Source organism: Oncorhynchus gorbuscha, linkage group LG10, assembly GCF_021184085.1.
Source record: "Oncorhynchus gorbuscha isolate QuinsamMale2020 ecotype Even-year linkage group LG10, OgorEven_v1.0, whole genome shotgun sequence".
Classification (NCBI taxonomy): Eukaryota; Metazoa; Chordata; class Actinopteri; order Salmoniformes; family Salmonidae; genus Oncorhynchus; species Oncorhynchus gorbuscha.
In genome coordinates, this window is record NC_060182.1 from 38,875,277 (window position 1) to 38,899,570 (window position 24,294).

At 40.2% G+C, this 24,294-nt stretch overlaps 1 protein-coding gene and 1 pseudogene across 1 annotated transcript; both read right to left on the bottom strand.

Annotated features, from left to right (window-relative positions):
• Window positions 1-1,056: 1,056 nt before the first annotated feature.
• Window positions 1,057-8,076, bottom strand: LOC124046044 (tubulin alpha-1B chain-like). The gene is made up of 4 exons (XM_046365993.1): window positions 7,920-8,076; window positions 2,674-2,896; window positions 2,320-2,468; window positions 1,057-2,230 (listed from the first exon to the last, which is right to left on the bottom strand). Exons 1-4 carry the CDS (start codon window positions 7,920-7,922, stop codon window positions 1,250-1,252), a joined length of 1,356 nt encoding a protein of 451 aa, XP_046221949.1. The 5' UTR covers window positions 7,923-8,076; the 3' UTR covers window positions 1,057-1,249.
• Window positions 8,077-8,991: 915 nt separating this feature from the next.
• Window positions 8,992-22,676, bottom strand: LOC124046890 (annotated as a pseudogene).
• Window positions 22,677-24,294: the final 1,618 nt, after the last annotated feature.

The following is a 24,294-nucleotide window of genomic DNA, read 5'->3' on the forward strand; positions in this document are numbered from 1 at the left end:
GAGAAATTACATTTTCTTTTAGTTTAACTCTCACATGCTTATCTTTGGGAGACTGTAGTAAGAAGTCTGATAGAAAATGTGAAAGATGGAGCAATTTATACTTCTACGATACAGTGGACAGATGTCACAGAAATTCTATAGGAAGAAAGACTGCAGATTCTTTCAGACAACAATTTTATAAGATTTGAAAAAACGAAGCAATCAATAACAACCACTCGATCAGGGCATCGTTAGGAAAGCCCAACGAACAGAGTTGTCTCTCTCCTCTTCTAGAAAAAGTACAACCTATTTTGTCTATGTGGCAGTTTAGCAGATGGGTGGATACAGGGACGGAACATGGTGTGTAAAAGCTCATTTAGCTTGTCTGTTCAGATTAAGATTGCTGACGCTGCCACCATTGTCTGTTCCTTCCTGCATGTTTCCACACAGCTAATCCCTGTAGATTGTGAAAACAGGATGTCACATACTGCGGTCGCACGCAAACGGCACTTATCTGTACACCCAGACATATGACTAAATCACATAAGACAAGCCTGTACCAGCAAAAATACTAACATTTAACAATGGAAAATTCTCAAAGTAAAAACAGCATAGTAGGACTAATTAAACAGTATAGTATGTAATGAATATTACATTTCCACCACACAGATTTTGTTGAAACTGATTGGAAGATCTTATATGCCTTTTTCCCAATTGCTTATCAGAGAAGAATAGGTCAAAGTATCTCTCCCATATGCGTGTGGTTTCAGTAAGCATCTTCAGAACCTACTTTTGGAAGTTGAAGTAACACTGTATAACTGCAGTTATATTTCCAAAACTGCAGTACTACAATTACAGTTAGTTCGTTTCCAAATTCAAAAAATGTCACTACATTTGTAAGTCGCTCTGGATAAGAGCGTCTGCTAAATGACTTAAATGTAAATGATTGTAACTGCAGTATTTATTTATAATTAATCTAGGTCTACCAGATACAAATTCCTCTACTTCTGATGAATATGTTGGAGTTTTAAAAACATTGATAAGTAATTGATGAAAAGTATACAAAAAATACTGGAATCAATTTAAACACACACTTTTATTGGTGAATCTTTAATGAAACAAACAAATCTGTGATTGTCACTACAGCAAACCAGTTGTGCTTAAACCTAAACAAGAAGCAAGAAAATATCAAACTGTAAGAAGAAATGCATTGGTTTTGAAAATGTGCTACTATAAGATACGGGAGCCAAGGGCGTCCATGCATGAACACTCAGTACTCCTCTCCCTCCTCCTGTCCGTCACCCTCGACGGTGTCAACCCCCACCTCTTCGTAATCCTTCTCCAGGGCTGCCATGTCCTCTCTGGCTTCAGAGAACTCTCCCTCCTCCATGCCCTCACCCACATACCAGTGCACAAAGGCACGTTTAGCGTACATCAGGTCAAACTTGTGGTCAAGACGAGCCCAGGCCTCTGCAATAGCAGTGGTGTTGCTCAGCATGCACACAGCCCTCTGGACTTTGGCCAGGTCTCCACCAGGGACTACAGTGGGAGGCTGATAGTTGATGCCGACCTTGAAACCAGTTGGGCACCAGTCAACAAACTGAATAGAACGTTTGGTCTTGATGGTGGCAATAGCAGCATTGACATCTTTGGGCACCACATCACCACGGTAAAGAAGACAACATGCCATGTACTTGCCGTGGCGAGGGTCACATTTCACCATCTGATTGGCCGGCTCAAAGCAGGCATTGGTGATTTCAGCCACAGAGAGCTGCTCATGGTAAGCCTTCTCTGCAGAGATAACTGGAGCATAGGTGGCCAGAGGAAAATGAATTCGGGGATAGGGCACCAAGTTGGTCTGGAACTCTGTCAGATCAACATTAAGGGCACCATCGAATCGAAGGGAAGCAGTAATGGAGGAAACAATCTGGCTAATGAGCCTGTTGAGGTTGGTGTAGGTGGGACGATCAATGTCAAGGTTCCTACGACAGATGTCATATATAGCCTCATTATCCACCATGAAAGCACAGTCAGAGTGCTCTAGGGTGGTGTGTGTGGTCAGGATGGAGTTGTAAGGTTCCACCACAGCTGTGGACACCTGGGGAGCTGGATAGATGGAGAACTCCAGCTTGGACTTCTTGCCGTAGTCAACAGACAGGCGCTCCATCAGCAGAGAGGTGAAACCAGAGCCGGTGCCTCCTCCAAAGCTGTGGAAAACCAGGAAGCCCTGAAGACCTGTACACTGGTCAGACTGAGGAGAAAGAGGAACATGTCAATAAAAGGAGTCCACAGTCGGATCAGATAGTTGATCAAATATTTTATTAATTCTGTGGTACCCACCAGTTTGCGGACCCTGTCCAGCACCAGGTCGATGATCTCTTTGCCAATAGTGTAGTGTCCACGGGCGTAGTTGTTGGCAGCATCCTCTTTGCCAGTGATGAGCTGTTCAGGATGGAATAACTGCCGGTAGGTCCCACTGCGCACCTCATCTGAGGAGAAAAAAATCAGCAGCTTATGAAAAACGTAGATGTAGACTTGGGACACCAAATGGGTGCAATTAATTATCAGGTAACAGAAAACCAGCAGTACTCTGGACCTCGTATAAGATTTCAATACCCCTGTTCTACAGAGACAAGCCAAAGAACCCTTTATGGTTCTAAGTATAACCTTTTTTTCTTAAGAGCGAAAGCTTACCTATGACTGTGGGTTCCAGGTCCACAAACACAGCCCTGGGGACATGCTTTCCAGCCCCAGTCTCACTGAAGAAGGTGTTGAAGGAGTCGTCGCCTCCTCCGATGGCTTTGTCAGATGGCATCTGTCCATCCGGCTGGATCCCATGCTCCAGACAGTAGAGCTCCCAGCACGCATTGCCAATCTGGACACCAGCCTGACCCACGTGGATAGAGATGCACTCGCGCTAGGGTGAAGAGGAAGAAATGTTTTATTTGAAAGGAGGTTCGCAATAACCCAAAATAGGCTAGAGCAGTGGTATTCAACTCTTATCCTTCGAAGGTCCAAGGCCTGCTAGTTTTCTGTTCTACCTGACACTTAATTGCACCCATCTGGTCTCTCTGGTCAGTGATTAGAGGGGAACAATGAAAAAAGCAGTGGAACTGGCTTTGAGGTCCAGAGTTGAGTTGGAAGTGTCTAGACACTTTTTAATTTTCAACCCCATGGACTTCACCGTGTGAGATCCTAAGTGAATATCTTATCATTAAAACATAATTATTTATTATTTTAATACATTATGTATTTCATAAGGCCTTATTTTGAGGGCATACACTAAAACATACTGGGTTGTTTGGATGACCCAACTGCTGTGTCACATAGGGCTCTATTCAATCAGATGTTTTGGCGGTGTCAGAGGTGGAACTGCATTAGAGATATCAAATCCACATGCGGCTCCTGGCATTATACTGTACCTAAAGTGGACATTGCCATTGGCTGTACCGAGTTGCAAAAACAGAAATCCCATGCAGCTTTGTTTACAAGTTTGAATACTGGAATGTGAGATGTAATCTACATCTTGATTAGTTGAATTATTATTTAGTGTAATGATTTTTTCCATTTGAATGTAATTATTTCTTTATAGTCTACACGTTCTCGTTCTGAACTTCTAACTCGAGTGTGGCGGGTGTGGCTTTGTGACAATGATTACAAGAGCAGCTGCTCACCGATTTGACGGCTCCAGCGCAGTTCCGCCAAAACATCCACGATGCAGGTGTCTGCTCTTGCTGGTTAAACACTTGATCTGAATTAATCTAGGCCTTCTGGGGTTTTTTTAGGGCAAGGTTTGATGATGCTGGGTTATTGAGATATGACACAGCAAGTCAGATTAGGAGACTGGAGGCTTGGTTTAGTAGGGTTTTGGCTTTCAGTAATGTTATTTTTGGCCACCCGTGAGAGTAAATGTCATACTGGTTAATCTATTCTGTTCTAATTGTCATCACATGTTACAGTTGAACACGGACTATTTTGTAGCTTTAATTAATCTTATAGAAATGTGTGAGTTCCTTAAAAGCTTATGCAAATTCTAAAGTGATAACCCCAATGGGATAGTAACCACTTTGTTGCAATATGTAAATAATTATATTAATATTTTTGTGTTACAATATGTACTGTGCAAAAATATTCAAGGAAAATGTAACATTGCCGTGTTCAAACTTAACATGGTTAACAGGATTGACATGTACTCTCACGGGTGTCCAAAAATAACTGTTTAAAAGCCAAGCCCCTAATGAGCCATGCCTATTGAAAATAATCTATGGATTACATAAAAAACACCCAGCATTTAAGTGAATAAAATATGGGGTAACCCAACATTTGGGGTTTTTCACATAACCTGTCACATTATTCTGACTTGCAAAATGATGTGTAATTCCTATTGAAATCCAAACAGAATGTGGATATCTAACCTTCTGAATGTTTTTAACACCCGCAGCCTGCATTCAGAATGACTGCCAGGGTTAGGAAGACTGAATATGAGACTACCTAAATCATCTAAACTGGAACAACCATTTCAGTAACGGGTGAAATAAGTTTAGAAAATGTATGTAATTTATATTTCAGAAGCATAAGATTAATTAATCAACCAATGCCAATTCAAAAACATTGATATTTTAACAAGCAATTATTCGAATCCACCTGCAATACAGCAGTGTGTTAATTCAACACTGTTCCAGTGTCTATACTGGGCAACACTTTCAGTGTTAATTTAACACTCTCAACTGTATCATAGAGGCACAGAATAAGTTAGAGGAAAAACAAAAAGAAATAGAGGAACTTATTCAAGAAAGATCCAGTGTAATATATTATAAAAAATAAAGCGAACTGGATGGAATATGGGGAAAACTGCACCAAATACATTTTCAATCTTCAATCTAGAAATGCTACCAGAAAATGTTTTATTGAAACTTGTTACAAATGATGGAGTCACGCATGATTCACCGAATGATACTTTGAAAGAGGAAGTTTAAGACTTTAAGAATATGTTTTCATTTCAGTCTCCTCCAACCAAAGCTAATTGTATGGATGTTTTCCCTAATAATAATGTAAAATGAACATCTGTACAGAAAGATTTGTGTGAAGGCCAAATTACAGAGGAATGTCTTTATGCAATTAAAGGCTTTAAGGCGGGGATACTCCAGGGCTGGATAGCATACCAGTGGAAGTATACCAAACTTTTTTTATATACTCAGAGGACCGTTATTAGCATGTTTTAACCACTCCTATATAAATGGTAGATTATCGGACACGCAACAAGATGGTCTGATATAATTATTACTGAAACAGGACCCAAGTGGTATATATAAAGATCCAGTTAATTTTTAAAAAATCGAGGCCTCTGTCACACCCTGACCTTAAAGAGCTTTTTATGTCTCTATTTTGGTTTGGTCAGGGTGTGATTTGGGTGGGCGTTCTATGTTCTGTATTCTATGTTCTTTAGTTCTATGTTTTGGCCGGGTATGGTTCTCAATCAGGGACAGCTGTCTATCGTTGTCTCTGATTGGGAATCATACTTAGGCAGCTTTTGTCCCTTTGTTATTTGTGGGAAGTTGTTTTTGTTAGGGGCAGTCCCCGTGCCTTTGTTAAGCTTTACGGTCGTTTCTGTGTTTTGTTGGCGACATTTACCTAAATAAACAGAAATGTACGCCACGCTGCGCTTTGGTCCACTTATTCCTTCCAGGAAGACGGCCGTGACAGAACTACCTACCACCAAAGGACCAAGCAGCGTGGCCAGGAGAGGCAGCCCCCCCCAAAAAAATATATATTTTAGCAAATGTTTTATTTATTTATTTACAATCTGTAGAAGCTATGAGAATAGAACAGTTCAGTACTTTTGTGAAGCATCACAGCACAGTTGAAAAATATATGGCAAATAGAAATCCAAAAAGGATAGTTTTAAGAGATAGATAGGAGGGGTTTAATGAAGCTGAAGGGTGGGACTAATAACAAGATAACCAATGTAAAACATACAGGGTCTGTAAAATGTATATAGGTTCAGAAATGTTGTGAAATAGCACAGTTACAAATAGAAATCAATCTGGAGGGACATCAGCAATAGAGGAAGGACCAAAAACAAACAAAATATAACTATTGTAAAATAGACTGTGTCTGTAAAATGTGTATAAGATGCATAAACTGAAGGTAGAAGCCTATAAGTGTTATTGTTTACTCCAATTGGGGGGAGGATGGTAGGGTTTGCAGAGAATAATAAAGGTATATTCTTTTAAAAAGTATGTATATCTATATAGGTATGTGTATGTATATATGTGTATATGTATGCATATGTGTATGTACGTGTATGTATATGGATATATATATATATATATATTTATCAAATAAAGATATGGGGGATTGGATATGATGTAGACAATTACATTGATGGAAGCAACAGTCTTTCAGCAATATTAAACTGATCCACCCCTAAGAAAAAAAACACTCCCAATGTTAAACTTAACACTGGAGAATTTGCTGTGTGGAATAACAAATTATGATATCTCAGCCAAATGTTAGATTGCTCTTATATGGACCATTCTTTATTGCTGTTCTATATTCTATTATCTTATTATATCTAAAGGATAATCAATGAGGGGCTATGCATGTTATGGATATTTATGAAAAAACGTGGAAGGTGTGTTCCACGATGTGCTAGCAGAGTGGAACTGACCTTCCACGAACTTGCATTATTTTCCAGATAATGCATAGAGCCCCGAGTTGATTATCACAATTATACCATGGCTATAATTTAACACATTTATCTCGATACATGTTTTCATTTGCCAGTAGCAATGTTTTCAACATCCACTGAAGTAGCTAATACATTTACTAGATAGATACAGTAGTTGCCATGGTAGTTTAGCTAACCGAACCATCTGTCCTAGTTTGCCATTATGAAAAGCAAATTCAACAATGCCAATAATGTTTTCAATTCGAATTTTGCTTCAAAAGCAGCTCAAACATAGAATATGTAAGAATGAACTATAGCCATTGAATTCTACCGTGAAAATATACTGTTCGTTATAGGGAAATTATACACACTCTAAAATGCCCTTCAATCCGATCAGAAATAAATATTAAACAATGCCATGGTATAACCCTGAATAATCAAACATTCTTTAAGATTCCTACAGGTTCTGATTTGATTTAGCCTACTGTTCTACGGGTGTGTTTTAGTGTTGTGTTGTCCTCTGACTGCGCAGCATATGGAGGGGATTATCTAGGTCAGCAAGTTTCATTTGCTGCTGTCTCTTTAAAACATTATGAGATTAGTCAAACCACATACAGATTTATACTGAAATTCATTCCCATTGTTATAATAATATTTTTTCCCCTTGAATAAATATATTTCAATAACCGCTGCAGCAGGTGAATAGGAGAAACCAAAAGTGCAAATATAGCCACACACACACACATGTAGCATTTTTTTGTTTTCAATCTCTCATAGCAAGTGGCAAAAATATAGATAGCCTACTAAAATACACTGGAAAATATACATGCCATACAGTCTAAGAAAGTAAATAGATTCGTCCATTAAATGGCAGTGAGACGACTGTCCACGTTGACCAGCGTTGAACATGCCTAATCTGATTTAGCCTACTGTTTGCACTGACCAAAGGATTTTGGAGAAGTAGGCTACAGCGCAGATCCATTCATTGCCGGTCCCCACAAAGTTTACATCTCTATTAACCCCATTATATTTACCTGCTTTGAGTTCAGAAAATTTGACATAAGTTTACACAATATTTGTTTAAAAAAAACAATAAATCAATTAAGGCTATTTCGATCGTTTCTATTTGACAAATGTCACAGAGCCCATGGATGCAAATCAGGACTGTCCCACACATTAAATGACTAAAAAACACCTGATCAAAATGGTTGAAATTGTTGAATTTACACATTACATAATATGTCACCGAAAATATGTCGACTATGCTCACCATGATAGCTTTTTGTGCAGGGGATGAGGAGAAAAAAGTCAAATAACGATGAGCTCGTTTCAGAAGCCTGCAATTTGAGGTGTGCGATATCTGAAGATAATCCCATGAGTGACGCAACCGTAATGCTATTCAGTATTAGGCTATGTCTGGGGGAAAGCTTCTAGCCTTCATGCACAGATTTTCTTTCCTTAGTGTCATTAATTATTTGAATAGGTTATTTTTACTGAACAGTATATGCTCCTTAGAAGCTGTAGCCTAAACTGTATCGAGCCTGAAACTTCAGGAAAACAGGTCAACTGCCTGCCATTCGTTCACAAATTGACGTTTATTGTCATGAGTCTTCATCTGGAGGCAAACCTAAGCGATTTCCCCGTTAGACTTGATATGCAAGCTGCAAAGTTGTAAAAATGGCTTCGATGTAAACATTTATAAAAAATATATATATATTGCTTTTTTGTCTTAATTTAAGGTTAGGGTTAGGCAGTAGGGTTAGTGGTGTGCTTACGGCTAGGTTTAAGATTAGGGTTAGGTTAAGGTTTAAATTAGACTTCACGAATTTGTGGCTGTGCCACCTAGTGACCACACTGCAGAGCTGCCTCCAGAACAAGATTCATGACGAAAAAATCTAACCTGCCATTCATTCAATGAAAGACAACGCAAACACAACTAGTCAGGATTAGTGACATAAGTAGTACATTTATTACATTTCAAAAGCAGTACATTTACATTATAAATTATAACTAAACTATTATGTAACAAAATGTAAATACAATATTGTTAACAATATTATTACAGTGTTATTTCACAGGAATAAAAACAACAATGTAAAGTGTTACTAAAACCTGATTGTGTGCTTTATTTACCAAATTCATGACAACTATAGATATACAAACTGAAATACATTTAATAAGACAATTATTTAAAAAGAGAAAATACTTTTGTCAGACAATAAATTCATTTTTCCAATACAGTAGTCACTTGATTCACTGCATTTTAATACAAATGCTTTTGAAATCATGTTTAGAACTTCTGCTTCCTGAATAAGTAGCACCTAGTTTTCCATTTAGTACTCCTATCCCTTACCCTCAATGGAGTCAACCCCCACCTCTTCATAATCTTTCTCTGGGGCTGCCATGCCCTCTCTGGCTTCAGAGAACTCTCCCTCCTCCATGCCCTCACCCACATACCATACAGTTGATGTCGGATGTTTACATACACGTAGGTTAGAGTCATTAAAACTCATTTTTCAACCACTCCACAAATATCTTGTAAACAAACTATAGTTTTGGAAAGTCAGCTAGGACATCTACTAAGTCATTTTTCCAACAATTGTTTACAGACAGATTTGTTCACTTATAATTCACTGTATCACAATTCCAGTGGGTAAGAAGTTTACATACACAAAGTTGACTGTGCCTTTAAACAGTTTGAAAATTCCAGAAAATTATGTCATGGCTTCAGAGGCTTCTGATAGGCTAATTGACATCATTTGAGTCAATTGGAGGTGCACCTGTGGATGTATTTCAAGGCCTACCTTCAAACTCATTGCCTCTGCTTCACATCATGGGAAAATCAAAAGAAATCAGCCAAGACCTCAGAAAAAAAATTGTAGATCTCCACAAGTCTGGTTCATCCTTGGGAGCAATTTCCAAATGCCTGAAGGTACCACGTTCATCAGTACAAATAATAGTATGCAAGTATAAACAGCTTGGGACCACGCACCGGTCATACCTCTCAGGAAGGAGACACATTCCGTCTCCTAGAGATGAACATACTTTGGTGCGAAAAGTGCAAATCAATCCCAGAATAACAGCAAAGGACCTTGTGAAGATGCTGGAGGAAACAGGTACAAAAGTATATATATCCACAGTAAAACGAGTTCTATATCGACATAACTTGAAAGGCCGCTCAGCAAGGAAGAAGCCACTGCTCCAAAACTGACATAAAAAAGCCAGACTACGGTGTACAACTGCACATGGGGACAAAGATCGGACTTTTTGGACAAATGTCCTCTGGTCTGATGAAACAAAAATAGAGCTGTTTGGCCATAATGACCATCGTTACGTTTCGAGGAAAAAGGGGGAGGTTTGCAAGCCGAAGAACACCATCCCAAAAGTGAAGCACGGGGGTAGCATCATGTTGTGGGGGTGCTTTGCTGCAGGAGGGACTGGTGCACTTCACAAAATAGATGGCATCATGAGGTAGGAAAATTATGTGGATATTTTGAAGCAACATATCAAGACATCAGTCAGGAAGTTAAAGCTTGTTTGCAAATGGGTCTTCAACATGGACAAGGAGGCCAACAAACCTGACTCAGTTACACCAGCTCTGTCAGGAGGAATGGGCCAAAATTCACCCAATTTATTGTGGGAAGCTTGTGGAAGGCTACCCAAAACATTTGACCCAAGTTAAACAATTGAAAGGCAATGTTACCAAATACTAATTGAGTGTACGTAAACTTCTAACTCACTAGGAATGTGATGAAAGAAATCAAAGCTGAAGTAAATCATTCTCTCAACTATTATTCTGACATTTCACATTCTTAAAATAAAGTGGCGATCCTAACTGACCTATAAGACATGAAATTTGTACTAGGACTAAATGTCAGAAATTGTGAAAAAATGAGTTGAGATGTATTTAACTAAGGTGTATATAAACTTCCGACTTCAACTGTACCAGTGCATAAAGGCACGTTTGGCGTAAATCAGGTCAAACTTGTGGTCAAGACGAGCCCAGGCCTCTGCCACAGCAGTGGTGTTGCTCAGCATGCACACAGCCCTCTGGACTTTGGCCAGGTCTCCACCAGGGACCACAGTGGGAGGCTGATAGTAGAGTCCAACCTTGAAGCCAGTTGGGCACCAATCAACAAATTGGATGTTGTGTTTGGTCTTGATGGTGGCAATTGCAGCATTGAGATACTTGGGCACCACATTACCATGGAACAGAAGGCAAAATGCCATGTACTTGCCATGGGAAGGGTCACATTTCACCATCTGATTAGCTGACTCAAAGCAGGCGTTGGTGATTTCAGAGACTGTGAGCTGCTTATGGTAAGCCTTCTCTGCAGAGATAACTGGGGCATAGGTAGCTAGAGGAAAATTAATACGTGGACAGGGCACCAGTTGTCAGATCAACATTAAGGGCCACCATCATATCGAGGGGAAGCAGGGATGGAGGAAACAATCTGGCTAATGAGCCTGTTGAGGTTGGTTTAGGTGGGATGCTCAATGTCGAGGTTCCTACTACAGATGTCATATATAGTCTCATTATCCACCATGAAGGCACAGCCAGAGTGCTCTAGGGTGGTGTGGGTGGTCAGGATGGAGTTGTAAGGTTCCACCACAGCTATGGACACCTGGGGAGCTGGATAGATGGAGAACTCCAGTTTGGACTTCTTGCCATAGTCAACAGACAGGCGCTCCATCAGCAGGGAGGTGAAACATGAGCCAGTAACACCTCCAAAGCTTTGGAAAACCAGGAAGCCCTGAAGGCCTGTACACTGATCAGCTTGAGGATAAAAAAAGGAACATGTGCAGTGCCTTCAGAAAGTATTCATACCTCTTGACTTATTCCACATTTTATTGTGTTACAGCCTGAATTCAAAATGGATTAAATATATTCTGTCTCACCCATCTACACACAATACCCCATAATGATAGTGAAAACATGTTTTTGAAATTTTAACAAATGTATTGAAAATGAAATACAGAAATATCTCATTTACATAAGTATTTACACCCCGGGGTGACAGGGTAGCCTAGTGGTTAGAGCGTTGGACTAGTAACCGGAAGGTTGCAAGTTCAAACCCCTGAGTTGACAAGGTACAAATCTGTTGTTCTGCCCCTGAACAGACAGTTAACCCACTGTTCCTAGGCTGTCATTGAAAATAAGAATTTGTTCTTAACTGACTTGCCTAGTTAAATAAAGGTAAAATATATGTATATATACTTTGTAGAAGCACCTTTGACAGCGATTAGTCTTTCTGGGCAAGTCTCTAAGAGCTTTCCATACCTGGATTGTGCAATATTTGCCCATTATTATTTTCAAAATTCTTCAAGCTCTGTCAAATTGGTTGTTGATCATTGCTAGACAACCATTTTTAGGTCTTTCCATTGATTTTCAAGTAGATTTAAGTCAAAACTGTCATTAGGCCACTCATTCACTGTCTTCTTGGTAACAAACTCTAGTGTAGATTTGGCCTTGTGTTTAAGGTTATTGTGCTGCTGAAAGGTGAACCATGTTTTCCTCTAGAATTTTGCCTGTGCTTAGCCCCATTCCATTTATTTTTATCCTGAAAAACAAAGGCTGTTTATTTAAAATGTAAAAAAGTAACCTTTATTTAACTAGGCAAGTCAGTTAAGAACAAATTCTTATTTACAATGACAGCCTACTGAGGAACAGTGGGTTAACTGCCTTGTTCAGGGGCAGAACGACAGATTTTTACCTTGTCAGCTCAGGGATTCAATTATTCAGCAACCTTTCGGTTACTGGCCCAATGCTCTAAGCAACAGGCTACCTGCCGCCAATGGCTGTAACACAACAAAATGTGGAAAAAGTCAAGGGGTGTGAGTACTTTCTGAAAGCACGGTAAAGATACGTTTAAGATTCCACATTCAAATTATTTAGCTGATCAAACATTTAATTCATTAATTTATTCATTCATGAATATACCCACCAGTTTGCGGATCCTTTCCAGCACCAGGTCAATGATCTCTTTGTCAATAGTGGTGTCCACAGGCGTAATTGTTGGTAGCATCCTCTTTGCCAGTAATGAGTTGTTCAGGATGAATAACTGGCGGTAAGTTCCAGTGCGCACCTCATCTGAGGAGAGAAAATTAGCAGCTCATGAAGGTCTTGAATGAGGAGCTCAATACCAAGAAAGCAAGGAATCATATGCAGCCACACCTCTTTTCGATAAGAAACAAGGCTTACCTATGACTGTAGGCTCCATGTCTACAAACACAGCCCTGGGGACATAAATTCCTGTACCGGTCTCACTGAAGAAGGTGAGGAAGAAGTCATCTCCTCCTCCGATGGTCTTGTCGCATCTGTCCATGTGGCTGGATCCCATGTTCCAGGCAGTAGAGCTTCCAGCAGGCATTGCCCAGCCTGACTCACGTGGACGGATATGCACTCACGATGGTGAGGAAAACCTTATTTAATTAGAATCAAACTCTAACAAAAATGTTTGGACACTTGTTCTATACAATCAGAATATGTTCTCAGTATTAAAAACAAATCATCCATATGCCTACCTCAAAATAGTTTATAAAAGAGCGAGCTACTTTGCTGATAGGAGAGGAAGACAGACTTTGTTGCAGCAGTGTAACAGTGTGTCATTGTAGTGAGTGAAGGTAGTAACATTGTAACAGCTTTCACAGCATCAGATTGTTTTCTGCTCTATAAAAGGCTAAATAATCCAGAATCATTTATGTCTGCCTTATTGTAGGTTATGCTAGTACGTAGGCTCTCCATCACCGATATATGCCTACAGGGCTGTGCACAGACCTTTTGGGGGGCATGTGCTCAACCCAAAAAAAATGTTGGGGCCTCCTGAGTGGTGCAGCAGTCTAAGACCCTGCATCAAAGTGCTCGAGGCATCACTACAGACCCAGGTTCGATCCCAGGCTGTGTCACAGCCGGCCGTGACTGGGAGACCCGTGAGGCGGAGCACAATTGGCCCAGCGTCGTCCGGGTTAGGAGATGATTTGACCGGCCGGGATTTCCTTGTCCCATAGCGCTCTAGCGACTCCTTGGGCACCTGCAAGCTGACTTCGGTCGTTTCCTCCAACACATTGGTGCGTCTGGCTTCTCGGTTAAACAAGCAGTGTGTCAAGAAGCAGTGCGGCTTGGCAGGGTTGTGTTTCGGAGGACGCATGACTCTCGATCTTCGTCTCTCCCAAGTCCGTAGGGGAGTTGCAGGAATGGGACAAGACTTTCCCTACCAATTGCAGTAAAAGTACAACAAAAAGGCAGCTTTGACAGCGATTACAGCTATGAGTCTTTCTGAGTACGTCTAAGAGCGTTCCACACCTGGATTGTGCAACATTTGCCCATTATTCTTTTCAAAATTCTTCTAGCTCTGTCAAATTGGTTGTTGATCATTGCTAGACAACCATTCTTACCATCTTACAGATCTTACCATAGATTTTCAAGTAGATACACGTCAAAACTCAGTAACATTCACTGTCTTCTTGGTAAGCAACACCAATGTAGATTTGACCTTGTGTTTTAGGTTATTGTCCTGCTGAAGGGTGAGTTCATCTCCCAGTGTCTGGTGGAAAGCAGACTGAACCAGGGTTTCCTTTAGGATTTTTCCCGTGCTTAGCTCCATTCCATTTAGTTTTTATTCTGACAAACTCCCCAGTCCTTAACGATTACAAGCATACCCACAACATGATGCAGCCACCACTATGCTTGAAAATATGGAGAGTGTTACTCAGTTGTATGTTGTATTAGATTTGCCCTAAACATAACACTTTTTTTCAGGACAAAAAGTTAATTGTTTTGCCACATTTTTGCAGTTACTTTAGTGCCTTGATGCAAACAGGATGCATGTTTTGGAATATTTTTGTATTCTGTACAGGGTCATATCCGCAGTAAGAAGCTTGGGGTTGAGGGTGCTGCGATTATTTTGGAGGGGGTGCTTATACAGGACCAGTAAAGGCCCAGTACACTACTTTTAAACTAAATGTACATTTAAACTAAGTGTATTTGAGTGTCTACCAGCATTTTGTAGTCTGATAATTATCTGTACAAAACAGTTAATCTGATAATCTGAATATAAAAATACTTGCTTGATATATGTTTTCCAGTTTCTTGAAATACCTTGCAAATGCAACTTTTTCCTATGTAAAAACTTAAAATGGTCTATTTATTCCTTTTCTATTTTAGAAGACCCTAATCCAGAGCAATTTACAGTAGTGAGTGCATACATTGTCATACTGGTCCCCCATGGGAATAGAACCCACAACCCTAGCATTGCAAGTACCATGCTCTGCCAACTGAGGCACATCATCACAAACCACTTGATGTCTCAATGTACTTAATTACTGTATTGTGCATTGTTTTACTTCATGGGGATCGAAAGTCTACAGGTACAAACCTAGATGACCTGCCAATGTAAAATACAGTAATGTACATTTATTTACATTAAGCGTATTGTAGGATTTTAAATTAACACTGCACAAAAAGTGGTTGTTTTCCATGTTATTTGATCAAGAAAACTATTTACTGTAATGTGGATGTTTTGTGTCTTTGCCCATAACTTTGCACATTTTGATGTAAATGTTAGAGTACAGGGTCTTGTTCTTTCTGGATTCCATTAGAATGACAATCACAGAGAAAATGTCAGGGCAACAAGTCTTAGAATTCCAACTATTGAATCCTGCAAGATACTGTTCTTAATTATACACCAACCTTTTTTTGTGCCAAAGCTGAGATGTTCTCTGGCAACTGAGTTAGGAAGGACGCCTGTTTCTCTGTAGAGACTGGGTGTATTGATACGCCATCCAAAGTGTAATTAATAATATCCCCCATGCTCAAAGAGATATTCAGTCTGCTTATTTTAACCGATCTTACAATTGATTACCTTCTTCGCGAGGCATTGTAAAATCTCCCTGGTCTTTGTGGTTGACTCTGTTTTTGAAAATTCACTGTTCGACTTGAGGGATCATACAGATCATTGTATGTGTGGGGTACAGAGATGAGGTTGTCATAAAATAAAATCACTTGTTAAGCAAATTTTTACTCCTGAACTTATTTAGGCTTGCCATAGCAAAGGGGTTCAAGACATTCAAGACTCAAGACATTTCAGCTTAAAATGTTTAATTAACCTGTAAACACTTTTAAAAACATAATTCTACTTTGACTTTATGGGATATTGCGTGTAGGCCAGTGACAAAACGTCTCAATTGAATTTATTTTAAATTCCGGCTGTAACACGACAAAATGTGGGGTGTGAATACAGGGGTGTGAATACATTCTGAAGGCACTGTAGACACATAAGCTTACTGACACAACACAAACACATGCACATCCATACACAAACACTTTTTACATTCATCGTTTGCTGCTGCTACTCTGTTCTTTATTTTACTCTTATTATTATCAATTATCAATGTCTAGTCACTTTACCCTGCCTTCATTTACATATCTACCTCAAATACCTTGCACCTCTGCACATTAATCGGGTAGTGGTACTCCCTGTATATAGCAACATTTTATTTTATTCCTATTTTATTTGTATTATTATTTTTAAACTCTGCATCGTTGGGAATGGCTGTGTAAAATGTACACTATTTTTAGTGAACATATGAGTCCCACTGTACTGGTGGTGTTAAAATAACACTTTTGAAAGTGTTGAGGATTTATCTCTGTTGCAGTGTTCACCATTTTAATCTTAAAGGGTTCAAAGGAACAGAGGTCAGTACAGGTGCATCAAAGTTGGGACCGAGAGACTGAAAAACAGCTTCTATCTCAAGGCCATCAGACTGTTAAACAGCCATCACTACTAACATAGAGAGGCTGCTGCCAACATACTGACTCAAATCTCGAGCCACTTTAATAATTAAAAATTGGATGTAATAAATGTATCACTAGTCACTTTAAACAATGCCACTTTAGATAATGTTTACATACCCTACATTACTAATCTCATATGTAGATGAGTATGCCGTTCGGCCATATGCCGTTCGGCCATCGCTCATCCACATAGTTATATGTACATATTCTTATTCATTCCTTTACACTTGTGTGTGTATAAGGTAGTTGTTGTAAAATTGTTAGGAGTTGTTGTACAATTGTTAGGAATTGTTAGATTACTTGTTAGATATTACTGCACAGTCAGAACTAGAAGCACAAGCATTTCGCTACACTCGCATTAACATCTGCTAACCATGTGTATGTGACCAATCACATTTGATTTGATTTGAAGGAACTTGATTGTGGTGTTCGCATAACTCTACTGTAAAACATAACACTTGATTTAGAGTAAACTGGACTCCCTTTGCTTAGTGTGACTCTGTTACACAGTGTTACACTCTGTTACACAGTGACAGTGTAAGAAATGAACAGCTGTAGTTTAACCGTAAATCATTTTTGGGGTGTTATTTTAAAACTGTATGGTGTTAAGATTAATTTGTTAATAACACCCATGACTGTATTTGTTAGTGACAGAGACATAGTTGTTGGATTATTTCCTTTTAATGACCTGTGGCTTTCACCAAGTAAGTTCCTGGGCGAATGTTATCATTAAAATTGAACTATGACAGTGCATTACATATGTTTTATTCTAGCACAGTAGTGTTAGGAAACTCCTGGTTTACAGGCCACATCAAGCCTGCAAATCACATTATGGAATATTTAATCACCCGCAACCTGCATTCAGAATTACTTTCAAGGTTAGGAGACTTGTGAAAAAACACTACCTAAACCATTTAAACTGGAACAAACCATTTCAGTAACGGGTGCAATAAATCTAACTACGTGGATTAGTTTAGAAAATGTACATGATTTTTCTTTGTGTAGCATAAGATTAATCCACTCTATTAGGCCACTCTAAAATGTGCAGTTTTGTCACACAACACAATGCTTCAGATGTCTCAAGTGTTGAGAGAGCGCGCAAATGGCATGCTGACTACAGGAATGTCCACCAGAGCTGTTGCCAGATTATTGAATGTTAATGTCTCTACCATAAGCCACCTCCAACATCATTTTAGAGAATTTGACAGTACGTCCAACAGGCCTCACAACCACAAACCATGTGTATCAACGCAAGCCCAGGACCTCATCACCTGGCTTACGCCACCTGCAGGTTCGTCTGAGACCAGCTACCCGGACAGCTGATGAACCTGAGGAGTATTTCTGTCTTTAATAAAGCCCTTTTCTGGGGATAGATTTATTCTGATTTGCTGGGGCCTGGCTCCCCAGTGGGTGGGCCTATGCCATCACAGGCCCACACACGGAAAAATCAACACTGCCCAAATTGCTGTGTAGCCTGTCATTACAGCCATACATTTGTAATAACTTTTTTCATTTTCAAAACGCAAGAGAGGCGAAAGAAATAAACTGTTTTACACCTGCATTTGGAGCTGAAAGTCATTCATGTTAGGGATATATCATGTCACTTAACTGGAGTCCAGAGCAAACAAAATTATATGATCTACTTCTAGTGGAGGTTGCAGAATCAGATGAAAAGCACGTTCTGTCTGCACCTTGCATTGACTTTGGAGGCCAGCCTACATACAGTGCTCATTGCCAGCTGGGTAGCCCTGTTTCTCCTCACAATTATCATAATAAATTTGCCCAAATATGTTACATCTTCATTCCATAATATTGGAGGTAGTGCGATGTTACAGCTGCTTGTCTTTAGACATACAGTACCAGTAAAAAGTTTGGACACACATACTCATTAAAGAGTTTTTCTTTATTTTTACTATTTTATACATTGTAGAATAATAATGTACACATAAAACTACGAAATAACAGAATATGGAATCATGTTGTAACCAAAAAAGTGTTAAACAAATCTAGATAGATTTTATATTTGAGATTCTTCAAAGTAGCCACCCTTTGCATTGATGACAGCTTTGCACACTTTTGAAATTCTCTCAACCAGCTTCACCTGGAATGCTTTTCCAACATTCTTGAAGGAGTTCTAACATAAACTGAGCACTCTCATGGCACTTGTTGGCTGTTCTCTGTGATCCAACTCTTCCCAAACCATCTCAATTGGGTTGTGGTCGGGTGATTGTTGAGGCCAGGTCATCTGATGCAGCAATCCACCACTCTGATTGGTCAAATAGCCCTTACACAGCCAGGAGGTGTGTTTTGGGTCATTGTCCTGTTGAAAAACAAATGATAGTCCCACTAAACCAGATGGGATGGCGTATCGCTGCAGAATTCTGTGGTAACCATGCTGGTTAAATGTGCCTTGAATTCTAAATAAATCAACCACAGTGTCACCAGCAAAGCACCCCCACACCATCACACCTCCTCCTCCATGCTTCACCGTGAGAACCACACATGCAGAAATGATCCTACTCTGCATCTCACAGAGACACGGTGGTTGGAACCAAAAATCTCACATTTGCACTCATCAGAACAAAGCTATTGCTCGTGTTTCTTGGCCCAAGCAATTCTCTTCTTTTTATTGTTGTCCTTTAGTGTTTTTTCTGTTGCAGCAATTCGACCATGAAGGCCTGATTCACTCAGTCTCCTCTGAACAGTTGATGTTGAGATGTGTCTGTTACTTGAACTCTGTGAAGCATTTATTTGGGCTGCAATTTCTGAGGCTGATATCTCTAATGAACTTATCTTCTGCAGCAGAGGTAACTCTGAGTCTTCCTTTCCAGTGACAGTCCTCATGAGAGCCAGTTCCATCATAGAGCTTGATGGGTTTTTTGACTGCAGTTGAGGAAACATTCAAAGTTATTGACATTTTCCGGATTGACTGACCTTCACGTCTTCAAGAAATAATGGACTGTTGTTTCTCTTTGCTTATTTGAGCTGTCCATAATATGGACTTTGTATTTGACCAAATAGGGCTATCTTCTGTATACCACCCCTACCTTGTCTCAACACAAATGCTGTTACAGCATTCAATCCACATAAAGCATAGTGCATTTAATGTAAAAAAATATCAAACCGACTTAAAAAATCACTAATTGTTTAGCACTACTGCACTACTGCCCAAAGTTTGGAACGGTAGGCTTCCTATTTCGCGACAAAGCCTCCTTCACTCATGCTGCCAAACATACCCTCGTAAAATGGACTATCCTACCGATCCTTGACTTCAGCGATGTCATTTACAAAATAGCCTCCAACACTCTACTCAGCAAATTGGAAGTAGTCTCTCACAGTGCCATTTGTTTTGTCACTAAAGTCCCATATACAAACCACCACTGCGACCTGTATGCTCTCGTTGGAAGGCCCTCGCTACATATCCGTCGCCAAACCCACTGGCTCCAGGTCATCTATAAGTTTTTGCTAGGTAAAGCCCCGCCTTATCTCAGCTCACTGGTCACCATAGCAACTCCCACCCGTAGCACACGCTCCAGCAGGTATATTTCTCTGGTCATCCACAAAGCCAACACCTACTTTAGCCGCCTTTCCTTCCAGTTCTCTTCTGCCAATGACTGGAACGAATTGTAAAAGTCACTGAAGCTGGAGACTTATATCTCCCTAGCATCAGCTGTCAGAGCAGCTTACCGACCACTGCACCTGTACACAGCCCATCTGTAAATAGCCCACCCAATTACCTTATCTCCATGTTATTTTTTTGCTATTTTGCACCCCAGTATCTCTACTTGAACATCATCATCTGCACATCTTTCACTCCAGTGTTAATACTAAATTGTAATTATATCTCCACTATGGCCTATTTATTGCCTTACCTCCCTAATCTTACTACATTTGCACACACTGTACATAGATTTTTCTATTGTGTTATTGACTGTACGTCTGTTTATCCCATGTGTAACTCTGTGTTGTTGTTTTTGTTGCACTGTTTGCTTCATCTTGGCCAGGTCGCAGTTGTAAATGAGAACTTGCTCTCTACTGGCCTACCTGGTTAAATAAAAGTGAAATAAAAAAAAGGGTTGCCCTGACGACTATGTCTGCTTTAATGCTATTGGGCAAGTCATGGTAAATATGTCCAGTAAAGAAAACCCTGCTTTTCACATTGGATAAATGAGACCATCGTCATTAAGCACCCCCCTAGAACCCCACTCATTGTGCAATGTGCGTCAATTCTGCATTACTCTGAAATATTTTGCCACAAATTGATTCATTGCAATAACTGACCACTAAAAAAAATGTCTATTTAGCATATCCCTGATTTGAGTAATGGAATTTTAATTTTGTTTTTATCACTTCATTTAACAGTATTTAGAAATAATTATGTTTCAGCTCAGTCCTGACCTAATTTTAGTTTTTTAATCTATATAGGTCAAATGTATATTCTGCATATGATATAAAAATGCCTTGAAGATTTATGTGCCAAAGCCTGCTTCATTCATATTGATCAGCAGAAAAATGCACGACAGTCAGATACAATGTCACACTCCATTTGTCAACCTAACCTAGTAACTGTCTCACCACCTCCAAGCTGCTTCAAAGAAACCCATACAATCGATAGGCCTAGCTCTATAGAGCACACAATATAAACCATGTGGCAAAAGTGTAATCTGTTCTACATTCATTCTTGTGATTAGATCAACCTTACAGAATGAAGGCCCTCCCATCCACTGAGAGAGATCCCCCTATGATCCACTGATATTATCATGGATTGTTTAACTAATAGTCAAATGTATGACCCCAAAAACACATCTAGGTCAGAGGGTTTAGACCCTTACTGTCATGCGGAGCGGAACAGGTGAAATCAAGAACAGACTCGGACGAGGAGACTGGGATGAGGTAACCAAGGTATTTATTGAAACACGGGAGGGGGAAGATTGAGTGCAGGCCAGGGGAGACTGTGGCGGGTTGCCGGAAACCAGTTGCGGAGGCTGAGGGTGAGGCGAGAGGTGTTGGGACAGGGTAAGTAGGTCCGGAGGGGAATCCAAGGGAGCATAAAGTGAGGAATCCAGGACAGAGTAGCAGGACTGACGAGAAGTTGGACTGGAGACAGGGACCAGAGTCAGAGCAGGCAGAACTATAGTGGAAAGGAAAACAGCATCAGGCAAGGGGAACCAGGAACAAACAGCTGGAAACATGGACTGACTGAGCAGAGGTTACAATCTGGCAGTGTGGAGGTGGCAGGATTGGAGTATTTGTAGTCTTGACAATGGAACAGATCTGCTCTGACTCGAGCACACCTGTCTCTGCCCACACAATCACACACACACAGAGGGAGAGGGAGAAAGCACTGAGGAAGTGGCGGCAGGTCAAGGAGACACAGGATGAGCACTAGAGGGCGTGACAGGACTAGATGTGACATTTTCTTATTTAAGGTTGCTGCCTCTATCATCGCCAAGCCTATCTCTGACCTTTTTAACCTGTCTCTCCTCTCTGGGGAGGTTCCCATTGCTTTGAAGGCAGCCACGGTTCGTTCTTTATTTAAAAGTGAGATCAAGCTGATCCTAACTGTTTTAGGCCTATTTCTATTTTGCCCTGTTTGTCAAAGTGTTGGAAAAACCTGTCAATAATCAACTGACACTGCTTTCTTGGTGTCTATAGTATTATCTCTGGTATGCAATCTGGTTTCCGCTCAGGTTATGGATGTGTCACTGCAACCTTAAAGGTCCTCAATGATGTCCCCATTGCCCTTGGTTCTAAGCAATGTTGCGCTGCTATTTTTATTGACTTGGCCAAAGCTTTTGATACGGTAGACCATTCCATTCTTGTGGGCTGTCTCTGAGGGGTCTTTGGCCTGGTTTGCTAACTATCTCTCTCAAAGAGTGCATTGTATAAAGTCAGAAAATATGCTATCTCAGCCACTGCCTGTCACCAAGGGTGTACCCCACGCCTTTCTCAATTTACATCAACAACATAGCTCAGGCAGTAGGAAGCTCTCTCATCCATTTATATGCAGATGATACAGTCTTATACTCAGCTGGCCCCTCCCGGGTTTTTATGTTAAACTCTCTACAACAAAGCTTTCTTTCTTAGTGTCCAACAAGCTTTCTCTGCCCTCAACATTATTCTGAACACCTCCAAAACAAAAGTAATGTGTTTTGGTAAGAAGTATTCCTCTCTCCCCACGGGAGTGATGACTATCTCTGAGGGTTTAGAGGTTGAGGTACTCACCTCATACATGTACTTGGGAGTATGGCTAGACGGTACACTGTCCTCACTCCCCCCTATCTGAGATATCTACTGCAGCCGTCATCCTTCACATACAACACCCGTTCTGCCAGTCACATTCTGTTAAAGGTCCCCAAAGCGCACACATCCTTGGGTCGCTCGTCTTTTCAGTTTGCTGCAGCAAACACTCAAACTGGACAGTTTTATCTCAGTCTCTTCATTCAAAGACACAATCATGGACACTCTTACTGACAGTTGTGGCTGCTTTGCGTGATGTATTGTTGTCTCTACCTTCTTGCCCTTTGTGCTGTTGTCTGTGCCCAATAATGTTTGTATCCTGTTTTGTGCTGCTACCATGTTGTGTTGCTACCATGTTGTTGTCATGTTGTGTTGCTACCATGCTGTGTTGTCATGTGTTGCTGCTGTGCTACGTTGTTATCTTAGGTCTCTCTTTATGTAGTGCTGTGTTGTCTCTCTTGTCGTGATGTGTGTTTAGTCCTATATTTTTTTATTTCATTTATAAAAAATATAAAAAATGTATCCTCCCGCAGTAGGCCGTCGTTGTAATAAGAATGTGTTCTTAACTGACTTGCCTAGTTAAGAAAGGTTATATAAAATCAAACAAATAAAATGTAGGCGAAGTACATGTGTCATTGTGATTATTATTTGTATTCATTTCAAGATATTCTGTTGCTTGTTTTAATATTTATGGTCAGTTGCAGCCTGACCACATTCAGTTAAAAAAAACACTGTTCAATATGGGTGCCTTCATCAACATGGGTAGACTTAAATAGCTGATATTATTGATCAAATGTATGACTGCACCAACTAAACTTGAATTTGTGGTTGATGTAGAACTACTGTCCGTGCTGCTGATAATAGAGGCCCAATGACTCAAGCCTAGATCTAGGAAAGGGGGCAACAGACACCCAACCCTCAAGCCCCCATCCTCCCTTGGTCCATCCGTTGCTAGGTGATGAATAACGGAGTTGCTTGGTTACAGGCCAAGTATCCACATAAACCGTCTTTATCTGTTGGTCACATGACCAAGCTTGAATAGCAGCAGCAGTAAAAAAGGAGTAGGACACAGCTGCCCCGGTGGGGGATGTGACTGAGGCTTCCCTCCAAGTCCAAGTTCCTTGTTTTTCTTTTCTCTTATACTGAGTTATAGAGGACACAATTAAAACCTCCTTTCTCTATCTATGGTAGGATGAGCTGGAGAAGAACAAACTGTGGTGGAAAGAATTGTGATGAGGATGGGTTAAACCTTGACTTTTGACAAACAAATGCCAAACAATGCATGTGGTATGGCAGTTTAAACAAACCTTTTGAGGCATTGCTATGGCTTCATGATTTGTTTGGATAAGGGGGAAAAAATGTCCATAAAAAATAATTGTATGTCATTCAACATGCAGCAGCGAAGTGGAGAGGCTCAGGGGCTACCCTGGTTGCTAACCACATGGGACTCAATGGCAACTATACACACTATCCCCATAGGGTTATAAATGATATCCCCATTATCTGCTCCAGAAGTGACTGAGAGAAGAGCACTAGAAAAACACAAGTTGTTTATCATGAAAACGTCTATTTTTATCACCTCTATAAAAAAAAAAGCTATTTAAGATTTATG

Coding starts and splice junctions, on each gene's coding strand:
- LOC124046044 (XM_046365993.1), bottom strand. Junction 2,469..2,673: donor CCTGGAACCCACAGTCATAG/GTAAGCTTTCGC, acceptor TTTTCTCCTCAG/ATGAGGTGCGCAGTGGGACC. Junction 2,231..2,319: donor TGGACAGGGTCCGCAAACTG/GTGGGTACCACA, acceptor CTTTCTCCTCAG/TCTGACCAGTGTACAGGTCT.